Source organism: Moschus berezovskii, chromosome 26, assembly GCF_049115385.1.
Source record: "Moschus berezovskii isolate FMDL1 chromosome 26, NW_MosBer_1.0, whole genome shotgun sequence".
NCBI lineage: Eukaryota > Metazoa > Chordata > Mammalia > Artiodactyla > Moschidae > Moschus > Moschus berezovskii.
In genome coordinates, this window is record NC_142485.1 from 11,959,676 (window position 1) to 11,972,193 (window position 12,518).

Genomic DNA, 12,518 nt, shown 5'->3' on the forward strand with positions numbered 1-12,518 from the left:
GAGGTGAGACGAGAGCAGCGGCGGCAGGAGGTAACAGGGACGAGGATGCTCGCAGGCGGGCTCAGGGGTACTCACAGGGCGGTACGTGAGATCCTTTGGAGGGTACTTGAAGCATGGTCCAAAGTTTATGGAGACCTGGGACAAATTCCATCCAGGCAGAAGTGAAGAAAGAGAACAAAGTAGTGAAAACCTCAGCATGACAAGGGAGGCTTTTAAATGGAGCTGTGATATTCAGGGTGCAACTGGAACATTAATCATTGCTCACAGTGGCCCAGGCATCAAGAATTAGGTAAACAGAGTTTGCTGACTTCTGTTTATAACCTAAAGATTTCCTTACATGACTTCAGCAGTGGCTACTGACAGGTAAAAGGACATGGAAACTTCTAGGCACTGTCTTTACAACATTTTTTTTTAAATTGGCTCTAATGATAGTCTCCTTCACGCTGGATCATATTAAAAAAAAAATCAATATAAGCAACAGTTACTAACTAATGATGGTAGGTTATCATGACACACAACAGCAAATTGATTTATGCATGTAAACACCTTATATACTTTACACTGAACAACACAGACCACACAGCACGTCCAGAGGAAAGGTGTGGATCACGGTAACCAGGCGATCTTTATCTATCCAAGCAAACACCTCCTAAAGTGCCCAACTGTTTCTGGAACAAACAGGAGGGATATGCTGCCTTCTCACTCCTAGGCCTTTCACATGTCCTTCTAGAACCCGACTCATGGCTCTTTGACCACGAGAGCTCACCGATCTCTCTCGAGCCGTGTTTGCAGGATGAACAGAGGGTACGTACCGTGCAGCTCTTGTACAGGGAGATGGCCGGAAAGTAAACCCCCTCAAAAATGTCTTTGTAAGCCACACCTTGATTGACACCATTTTTATAAAAAATTATCTGAAACAAAAACCATGGTTTTACATCAGAATTTCAAAAAGGAACACATTAAAATGAACTCTGCTGGAGGACACTTTACTAGTGGTTTGGGGCAGCACATCTAAGGAATTCGAAGAATAGCATGCAGCTCGTTTAACAGTCATAGCTGACACTTGCTATGCAATACCTTAGGTTCTCTCTGCATATCTACACGCACTGCTGTGGCACGCGCTCACGCTCATCTGTTTCTGGATTCCTATGCTACTTACACCAAACAGTTCCACTTTCTGTTATTCACTATATTTATAAACAGTAGCTGGTCTTCCACTGGCCCCTTGGAGCGACATCCTTTTCAGCTTGTTTATCTGTCCCCTTCCCGTGCCTCAGGTCTTCCCTTCTACACTTCTGTTTTGAAAATCTCACAGGTATTCTGTCAAAAGTCCTGGAATGCACCTTTGTCCTTTCTCTCTTGAAACTATCCTGAATTTTCTCTCTTAACCACCTGAGACGGACACCTTTCTCTACCTCTTCTTCCCAGAAACAGCTATGTTCCACCTGGCTGTATTTTCTGGCTCAATTCACTGCTTGCCTTCACTGCTTTTCCCTAAAACAACCGGAATCCCAAGTGCATTCTCCCACATTTGCTTCCATTACTGTCGGTCACAGGTGGCTTCACAGCATTTTTATGGAGCAATGTCCCCAGCTCAGAGCTTTTCTTTTACCCCTTCCCCTTCTATTTTTGGCCTCTGTGGTTGGTCCAGATGCACCAGCCCTTCTTTGATTGTGCTATAACCTTGGACAAACATATTCCCAACAACCCGGGAGAAGGGAGGCGGGGAAAGTTCTGGAAGACACTGAATAAGCCATCAGAGCTCCTGTTGCCCCGGGTCACACAGTAAGGTCAGCATCTCCTACTCCAGTGTTCGCCCCTCTGCACTTGCTCCCTGTTCTGATAAAGGACCAGTACCTCTGACTTGCTTCCTCGACTGCCTGCAGACGTTCCTTATTCAGCTGCTGTTTTATACCCTTTTCTCTGAGGACCCAGGTCAGCCCTCTCACGGCAGCAGGCAGCCCAGGAAGAACCCCATGGCAGGCAGGAGAGAGTGCCGGCCCTGCTGTTGATCTGTCAGCAGAAATCCCTCCACCGCGCTGTGGGCCTCAGTCCCCTCACTTTCATAACAAGGGGCTTGGGCCCAGGGAACAAATCCTTCTACTTCTGACATTTAATGACCATGACTCACCTCGCTGTGAGGAGTCTGCTTTAGGCTCTTCTCTGCTTTATCCACAAAGTCTTTTTCTTCAAAATACAAATAACTCTTGAACTTTATTAAAGCCTTGAAAACCGAGAGAGAGAGAAAAGGAACAGTGAAGCAGCAGCTTTGTCATCATGGAAAAAAAAAGGCCAGATTCACATAAAGAGCACGAGTCTTTGTGTTTTGAACAAAATTTAAAATCTCCGCAGAGTCAGCTTTGTTATACTGTGAACCATGTGCATCTTAAGAACTACCAGATGGCACACACTTATTAGACATCTTCATAAAAGGCCCTGACTGAGACTCGGGGGCGGTCACTTCCTTCCCTCCTAGCTCCCTGCCTGTTTCCCCCATACACAGTCTCTGGGTCACTCCTTTCTTATGCTTCCCAAGACTCTAACTATTTACTTCCAGGTAAACATATGACAGTAAATTTTTCTACCTTTCCTTCTTTTGGGGGGCTGCACCACGTGGCTTGTGGAATCTTAGTTTCCCTAACTTCAGGCACTTTGGAGGCTGTGTAGCAGTATTTCATTTGGTTTGAATTATCACTTCTTTGGCTAATGATATTGAGCAGTTTTTCATGTGTGTACTGGCCATTCATCTTTTGTAAAGTTTCTGTTCAAGTATTTTGACTTTTTTAAAAAGTTGGGTTGTTCATCTTTTTAATAAGTTATAGGATTACAGAACAGAAACTTCACAAAAGACAGATGAATGACCAGTAGACACGTGAAAAACTGCTCAATATCATTAGTCAAAGAAGTGCTAATTCAAACCAAGTGAAATACTGCTATACACCCACCAAAGTGGATAAAACTAAGTTTGAAAACAACAAACGCTGGCAAGGATGAGTGCAACAAAAACACTCACACCCTATTAGTGGAATGGAGACTTTGACAATTTCTTATAAAACTAAATGTGTAATAACCCAGTAATTCTATTTCTAGGTAATGACTAAAAAGAAATGAAAACATGTTGAAAAAAGATCTGTACAAGAATATACACAGCAATTTTATAACCACCCAGAACTTGAAATGGCCCCAGTGTCCATCAGTAAGAAGATGGAAAAGCACTATGGTTTCAGACAATAGAAACTACTCTGCAGTAGAAAGGAACAGACCACGGAGTCCTGTTACAACATGGAAGAATCTCAAAGAACTATGCCAAACAATAAGAGCCAGACACACGACCACACGCACCACGATTCCATTCACCCGAGTTTAAGAACAAAGAAAACCATTGGAACAGAATTGCGATGGAGGAAAAATTCACAACAGTGGCTGCTTCAGTGCAGGGTAGGCGCTGGGGACTGATTGGGATGGGGTACGAGAGAACTTCCTGGGGTCAGAAACTGGACCTCACCCCAGGGGTTTGGGTCAAACTCAAAACTCAGTGAAGGTACACTTAAAATGTGCATGTTCCATTTTATGTAAATTTTATTATCAGAAGAAAAAACTAAACAAAGATTGTTGCTGTTTAGTCGCTAACCTGTGTCCAAGTCTTTGTGACCGCATGGACTATAGCCCTCCAGGCTCTTCTGTCCATGGGATTTCCCAGGCAAGAACACTGGAGTGGGCTGCCATTTCCTTCTCCAGGGGGTCTTCCTGACACAGGGATCAAACCCGCATCTCCTACATTACAGGAGGATTCCTTACTGCTGAGCCATCAGGGAAGCCCAAACAAATATTAAACTCTAGCTAATGATATGCATCCTGAACTACTTGTGAAAATCACTCAGTCCTGTCCGACTCTTTGCGACCCCGTGGACTACATAGTCCATGAGATTCTCCAGGCAAGAATAGTGGAGTGGGTAGCCTTTCCCTTCTCCAGGGGATCTTCCCAACCCACAATCGAACCCAGGTCTCCCGCAATGCAGGCAGATTCTTTACCAGCTAAACCACAAGCGAAGCCCCCTGAAGTACTTGACAGAGGTTACCTGGTGGGGGTTAAAAAAACATGCATTAACGGGTGACCAGGTTGGTGGAGGAATGAATGGATAACATGGTTTTTATATATATATTTGGCTGCGTCAGTTCTTAGTTGTGACACATTGGATCTTCATTGCGGAGCACGGGCTTGGTTGCTCTGTGGCATGTGGGATCCGAGTTCCTCAACCAGGGATCAAACTCCATTCCCTGTACTTCAAAGTGAATTCTTACTCATGGGACCATCAGGGAAGTCCTTGGATAATATACGATAATGGCAGCATCTAGGTATTGGGTATTTGGACGCCTACTTTTAAATTCTTTCAACTGTGTTATGTCTTAAAATTTCCAAAATGAAATGTTGGGAAAGATAAGCATTAGAACATGCAGCTGCAGGTATTGGCTGCCACTGGTCTTCAAACCCAGGGATCTCTCAGGAGGACAGACTCACCTTATCTTTGTAGGTATCGGGCAGTGACTTGGCTGTCTCTGTATCTTCGGGAAGATTGATATAAAATCCCAGGACGTCTCCCTGTCCGTAGCCAGAAGAATAGTGCTTGCCAATGGACTGGTGGAATTTGGTTCCCTTTTTGCTTCGCCAAGAATAACTAAATTTATCATAACCTAAGGGAGCCTGAAGGTTACCTGTCCCAATAAAAACATACCACAGCAAGTTAGGACTGCAAGTCAACTCTGGCCTGCTAAAAGAAAAGATTCTACTCCTTTTTAATTTTTTACCAATTCTGTCAAACTGCTAACAAATTATTTCCACAAGCAATGAATTATTCCTAGGAACTTCAACTGACCTAAACCCTCAGGAATTGAACGTTATGCCCACAATCCAATTAGCCCCAAAGTCATGAGGATCAGCCAGACGGTGGATACCTCGCCACCTGTTGCCATGTCCATATTACAGCCCTGGCTTACCTAACGGCTGGGACCAGCCCAGTCTGGCGGCAGTGTCTGGCGGCATCTCATCCACTGTGATTTCAAAGTACCAGGCACCTTTCCGAACCCCATGAGAAGCCCGAACCATAGAGTAGCCCTTCTCGCCGACCACAGTCAGACGGTCATCGGAGATCTTTAACTGGGGGGCTACAGTGATGGAGATGAACAGAAAAGCCTGCAACTTATTTGAAATACTTGGAGACAACAGCCACAAAAACACAAAGTCTCTTACCCTCCAGTTAAGCAAAATTAAAAATCAGAAATATCAAGTCAGGAATTTGAAATATTAGTTTAGGAGTTAAAAATCTCAAGATACAGATGAAGGCAGAGAAAGAAAGAAAAAAGGAGAAAAGCTGTCAAGTAGCCAGTTGTTATTACATACGATTATTTAAGACGGCAGGTTAAATTAATTATACTGTCTATTCCCTAAAACACAGCTGTGTTTGGATCCTGACGTGACTAAATCATCCTTTAGAAGACGTTTTATTTGAAACAATTTCAAGCTTTCAGAAACAGCAGAATCCTCCCATGGCCTGCACGCAGCTCCCCCAAGTGTGAACACCACCTAGGTCCACATTACAAGGACCATACTGACAGGATGCAGTATGTGCGACCATTGCTGTGATACTCCTGTCGAGAATGCAGAACTCGGATCACAAGGAACCAGATGAAACTAAACTGAGGGATACTCTGTAAAATAACTGGTCTCTTCATTTTCAGAAGTGTCCAGGTCAAAGTCCAGGAAAGATGAAGAAACTGTTCCAGGCTGAAGCAGAATTAAGAATCACGACAACTAAAGGCAGCGAATGATTTTCAACTGGCTGCTTCTGCTCTCATGGACACACTAGATCATCTGGAGAAACCTGCATAGAATCTGAGGACCGGATGGCAGTAATCGGATGCTAACTTTCTGCCTCTGGTGGCTGTGTACTGGTTCTACAGGAATGTAAGTTTAAAAAATAACTACTAGTTCTTTGATATTCTTCCTGTCAAGGGATGGAGTCTAATTTCTCTCCACGGGAGTGTGGAATGAATTTAATGACAATTTCCAAATAAAATGAAGTTGAAATGAGTGTCTGACTTTAAGATGGGTCAAACGCTTTATGGCTCCCTGATCATCTGCTCTGGGAGAAGTTAGCTTCCAGTGAAAGTTGCTCAGTTGTGTCCAACTCTTTGTGACCCCACGGATTATACATTCCATGGAATGAATTCTCCATAGCTTCCAGGGATGAGGACAAATTAGCAGTCTATGGAATGGACCACAAGTGAGGATCTGAGGGCGTCCCGTCAAAGCTGCATGACTGAGCTGTCTAGGAAAGAGACTTGTCAGCCCCAACTAGGAGCTTGATGACAACCTCCTGAGTTTTCTTGAGCCAGGCCACAGATAAGCTGCTCCCAGATTCCTGACCCTCAGAAACTGTGGGCTGATAAACACTGGTAGTTTTAGACTGCTAAGTTTTCACTGTGGTTCACTGTGCAGTACTAGATAACATAAAGAGAATGTCCTGTCTGTAAGAAACACAAAATAAACTTCTCAGTGGTTGAAAGGACATCATGGCAACTTACTCTCAAGCGGATTAGGGGGGGAAAAAAACAACAAATTTCCTACAGTTCTTACAACTTTCTTAAGATATAAATCTGAGGGGACTTGCCTGGTGGTCCAGGGGTTGGGAATATGCCTTGCAATGCAGGGGATGCAGGTGCCATCCCTGGTCAGGGAACTAAGATCCCACCTGCCACGAAGCAACTAAGCCCAGAGGCACTGCAGTGAAGACCCAGCACGCCACAACTAACACCTGATGCAGCCAAATAAATACACAAATAACTTTTTAAAAAACAGTAATAATTTGGCTCTCCTGGTGGCTCAGACCGTAAAGAATCTGCCTGCAATGCAAAAGATCTAGGCTTGATCCCTGGGTCGGGAAGATCCCCTTGGGGAGGAAACGGCAACCCACTCCATTCTTGCCTGGAGAATCCCATGGACAGAGGAGCCTGGCGGGCTACAGTCCATGGGGTCGCAAAGAGTTGGACACGACTGAGCGACTGACACTTTAACTTTCTTTAAAAATTAATAAACAAATCTGAGATAACTTCAAAATACAGTTTAAAGATACTATATAGACGGTTAAGTTTTAAAAGGCTCACCATAAGCAGCAGGAGCCACTACTGTCCTGTGTACTAAGTTTTAACAAGCCACTACTAAGGGCCAATGGGCTCCCTTTTTCTCCCCTCGAGAATGACAGCTAATAGTGAAACAAGACAAGGATCACTGCTTAAACCCTGACGTCACTTATCTGGCCCTTCCTTACTCTCAAAGTATGCTTGTCACTAGCAGGAGTCAATCCTACAATGGTTCATTACACCAAGGGATTATGTCCAAGTGATTTCACTATGCCTCCTTCACTTTTGATTGACAAGCATCAGCACAAGAGTTACAGCTTTTAGCATCAATTCAAGAAATAATGAAGGGGACTTCCCTGGTGGTCCAGGGGTTAAGAATCTGCCTGCAAATGTGGGGGACAGGGATTCGACCCCTGGTCCAGGCAGATCCCACATGCTCGGAGCAGCTAAGCCTGGGCACAACTACCGAAGCCCGCGCGCTCTGCAGCCCAGGCTTCAGGACGAGAGGCCCCTGCGGTGAGGAGCCTGAGTGCCGCAAGGAAAGAAAGCCCTCCCACAACAACAAAGACCCAGCACAGCCAACAGAGAAAGAAATTTTGAAAAAATTAGAAAATTAAGAAAAAGAAAAAAGAACGAACGAAGGGCTTCCTGATGAAATAACTATCTGGATGCGTTCAGATTTAATTAAAAGAGACAACTGAAAGAGGCGTATTTTAAACAACCATGGAAATGTGAACTAAGTATGGAAGAATTAAGAAATTATTACTCACCTTCATTAGGTAACATAATGGCATAGTGGTTATGTTTCTAAAAATCCTTGTTGGAGATAAATACTGAGATATTTATGGGTAAAATAATATGCTATCTGGAATTTGCATTAATACTCCAGAAAAGCAGCAAAAAAATTCATGAAGTACACCTGTTTAAAAGTAGTTTCTTTAAATTCACTTTCACATTCTAAAGGATAATGAATGCTATTCTCTTAATAACTGAATAAATTATGCCATTAAAAGGACTGCTGCTGCTGCTGCTAACTCACTTTAGTCGTGTCCAACTCTATGCGACCCCATAGACGGCAGCCCACCAGGCTCCCCCATCCCTGGGATTCTCCAGGCAAGAAATAGTTTCACATTTCAAAAAAATCATATACAAAGTCAAAAGACAACTGACAAACCGGGAGAAAATGTTTATAACATATACCACAGACAAAGGGCTAACTAACATCCCTAACATATGAAGGGACAAAAGATCAAACTCCCAACAGAAACAGGAGAAATAAAAAACACAAACCTAATTCACAAGGTAACAACTCAACAAGAAAATAACGTTCAAAGAAACACAAAATCCTGAGACTCCATTTCTCACCTCTCAGATGGGCCAAAATTAATACCTAGGAAATCTTTTGTTTGTGAGCTTATATGGAAACAAACATTCTCTACATTGCTGGTGGAAATGCAAACCAGCACGACCTTTTGAAGGGAAACTTGGCAATATTTAACAAAACTACATATATAGTTATTTTGGTTCAGCAATTCCACTTCTAGCATTCTACCTTTGGAAAATACACCACCAATAATACACACACACACACAAACACACCCACCCACCAAAGCTATCCACTGCTTCTCTGTCAATCCAAAATCCTAGAAACAACCTAAGTGCCCATATTCAAAGTGGCTGAAAGCTAAAAAAATAAAAAAGTGGATGAGCTCTTTGAAATAGTCTGGAGTGACTTCATGAAGCAAAATGCAAGACTCCCTACAGTATGCTGCCTTTCATGTACAAAAAAAAAAGGGGAAAGGAAATTCATGTGTGTGCTCACCTGTGCAGAAAAAACACAGCCAGAATGAACTAGAAACTGAAGAGCCTGGCTGAGTGCAGAGGGTGGGTGGGAAAGCAGCGAGGAAAAAGGAAGAAACGAGAACGGACCAGCAGGGCTGAGGAGGGAGGGACACTGAGCAAACCTCAGTGAACAGCAGTAACTCTCAGAACCCAGGAGTGTCACATGCACCCTGCACACACACGCGCCCCCAACACGTAGGAGAACCCCACATGGCACGCCAACACGAACGAATAAGCCCACCCGTACCACAGCCGAAAGTCACGACCACACTGAAGGAGGTGGGGAAGAAAAGAACTCATCTAAGTTAACAGTATCCACGTGGGGTATGCAAGGCCAAGCCCGAAAGAGCTGACATACACGCTGTAATCCAGTCAGTGAATGCAGATCTCACACCACCCTGTGTGCACCTTCGACATGAGTAAGTAAGAAAATGCATTGTAGATAATTAGTCAGGTTTCTCACTGCTCCAGAAAGAAGTTACAGACACAGGAAGGTGGAGGGCTGGAATGACTCTATGGAGGCTGTTCAATCACTCAGTCACGTCTGACTCTTTGAGACCCCAGAGACTGCAGCACACCAGGCTTCCCTGTCCTTCACTGTCTCCAGGAGTTTGCTCAGACTCATGTCCATTGAGTCGATGATGCCATCCAGCCATCTGGTTTTCTGTCGTCCCCTTCGCCTCCTCAGTCTTTCCCAGCATCAGGATCTTTTCCAATGAGTTAGCTCTTCACATCACGTGGCTAAAGTACTGGAGCTTCAGCTTTAGCATCAGTTCTTCCGATGAATACTCAGGACTGATTTCCTTTAGGATTGACTGGTTTTGATCTCCTTGCAGTCCAAGGGACTCACAAAGTCTCCTCCAGTACCACAGTTCAAAAGCATCAATTCTTCAGTGCTCAGCTTTCTTTATAGTCTAACGCTCAGATCCATATACATGACTACTAGAAAAACCATAGTTTTGACTATACGGACCTTTGTCGGCAAAGGGATGCCTCTGATTTTTAACACACTGTTTAGGCTTGTCACAGTTTTCCTTCCAAGGAGCAAGCGTCTTTTAATTTTATGGCTACAGACCCTACAGTGTTTGATTAAAATCCAAGGTGACAGAGTAAACTTGGTACAGGCACGTATGTGTGGGTCGGTTACGACGCAGACACGTATTTCCCCCGAGTCCACCGAAGAAGCCTGGAATACCACCCAGTAATGGTGAGCATACTGGACGCTCACATCTTCGCTTCTGAGGCTGTTCCCCAATCAAAGGAATCTGGGCTCCCTGGAGAAGCCGCTGATACTTGGCAGGCGGCACGGAAAATGTGAGATGAACCAGAAACAAACAACTTGTGACGCCAGTAAGTAAGGGAAAATAAATGATGGGGCTTATCAACAAGACACAAGAGATTCCATTAGCAATGGATGGACCCGGAGGGTATTAACGCTCAGCGAAGTAAGTCAGAGAAAGACAAGTATTCTGTTATCATTTATATGTGGAATCTAAAAAACCAAATGAATGTGTGAAACAAGAAAGAGATTCACAGATACAGAGAACACAGGAGTGGTTACCAGAGTGCACGGGGGAAGGGGGATGGGCAAGGCACAGGGAGGGGACCAGGGGCCACAAACCACCATGGATAACCCAACAGGCTATGAGAATACACTGTGCAGTGTCAGACAACATAGCCGTCACTCTGTAGTGACTTTGAGTATCATCTATAAGAACACTGAACCACTATGTTGTAAACCTGAAACTAGTATTCTACGTCAATTATACTTCAAAAAAAAAAAAACAACACAAACCCCACAGGAACCAACCTAAAGAAGCTCCTAATGACCAAAATTGGAGTAATTTGAATGACAAAATAAAATGTAGCCTACAAAATAAATAAATATGTGTTAAGTCCACACTGATAAAAAATAATTAGTTAATTAAATAAAGGAAGGAAGGAATAGCAAACGATTAGGCAAACACCACATTAACAAGATCCACAAATGGACGCTAAAATCAGTGGGCAAAACTTTAGAGAAACAGGACATTTGCATAACCTCGAAGGATCTTTCCCTAAGATATGTATTAACTACAGAAGGAAAGAGAGTAGAGAGAGCCAGCAGAAACCACCTTAACCAAATGACTGTGCCCACACAACCGGTAACAAGAAACACTGACATCACGCGCCTACAGAGATGATGCAGTGGGAAGGATCCATGTGTGCAGTGTTCTCACACGAGTGTACAACCTCAGTCTAATCAGGAAAAAGAGTCAGACAGACCCTCACTGAGGAACAGTCAAAAAAGTAGTTGGTTAACACTGCAAGGGACTATGAAGAAATAATTAAAACGCAATGTGAGATCCTAGAAAAGAGGCATTAGTGGAACACTGGTGAAATTTATAAAGTCTTCAGCTTCATTCATAGTATTTACTAATGTTAATCTCCTGGGTTTGTGGGTTTGTTGTTTTTCTGGCTGTGCTGAGCAGCCAAGGATCGAACCTTCGCCCTCTGCAGTGGAAACTCAGATTTGTAACCACTGGACCTCCAAAGAAGTCCCATCTCCTGGTTTTGATAACTGTACTGTGGCTGTGTAAGATCTCACCATTAGGAGAAGTTTGATGACAGATATATGAAAGTTCTAGTATTTTGTGTTTTGCAGCCTGGTGGCTCAGACGGTAAAGAAACTGCCTGCAACACGGGAGGTGCAGGTTCGATCCCTGGGTCAGGAAGATCCCCTGGAGAAGGAAACAGCAACCTACTCCAGTATTCTTGACTGGAAAATTCCATTGACAGAGGAGCCTCGCAGGCTATATGGTCCATGGGGTCATAAAGAGTTGGACATGACTGAGCGACTAACAATTTCACTTTCAATATGGAAATTCTATTATTTTTGCAACTTTACTGTAAGTTAAAATTAGTTCAAAATAGAAAATTAAAAAAATAAAAGTATTCTGTATATAAATGGCTAGAGCTTATAAGAACAAACAAAGAAGGAAATGACTTCTTGCATTCCAGCTGAGTCTAGTTAAAGATGGGGTGAGGGTTAAACTGGCACGTCCGTCTAATTCTAGACAGGAGAGAGCTGACAATAGTAGTTCTGAGAGACACAGGGCCCAGCACGAACATTAACAGCTTACCCACCTCGATCATGGAGGGCTAACAAAACCCGTTCATATAAGCAGGCTCTGTAGAGGTCTCCAGGAATCGGTTTTCCTGCCCAGCAGTCGAGTTCGAGCTTCTCAGGGTCAGGGGCGTGGGGATCGGGCTCAGCTAGAATATAGCGATAGCCATCTTTGTTAAATGGGTGTTCCAAGGGGTAGCCATGAGGGGGAAGACGCTGAGCAGAAAACAAAGGGTCACTGCAGAAAGGAAAAAATAAAATCAAGAAACTACAACCCCCTCTAGCTCATGTGCCTTCAATTCTGTCAGACAAGCCTCTGCTGTATTCCATTTCAACTGGAACACCGGCAACTTCAAATGTTTTTCATTATTCAAATAGATCATTCTGCCCTCTGCAGGCAAGATGGGGAAATGAAAACTCCTTTATCTTGGTA

The 12,518-nt window shown here is 43.7% G+C and overlaps 1 protein-coding gene across 6 annotated transcripts in view; it reads right to left on the reverse strand.

The window, feature by feature from the left end:
* ASH2L (ASH2 like, histone lysine methyltransferase complex subunit) overlaps window positions 1–12,518 on the reverse strand; it is a 53,117-nt gene that overhangs the window by 26,668 nt on the left and 13,931 nt on the right. For all 6 annotated transcript variants that reach the window (XM_088832626.1, XM_088832624.1, XM_088832625.1 and 3 more), the window contains exons 10-15: window positions 12,106–12,323; window positions 4,996–5,163; window positions 4,520–4,713; window positions 2,132–2,224; window positions 813–911; window positions 76–135 (exon numbers count right to left, since the gene is read on the reverse strand). In XM_088832626.1, coding sequence (XP_088688752.1) covers window positions 76–135; window positions 813–911; window positions 2,132–2,224; window positions 4,520–4,713; window positions 4,996–5,163; window positions 12,106–12,323 — 832 coding nt within the window. The remainder of the gene's footprint in view (window positions 1–75; window positions 136–812; window positions 912–2,131; window positions 2,225–4,519; window positions 4,714–4,995; window positions 5,164–12,105; window positions 12,324–12,518) is intronic.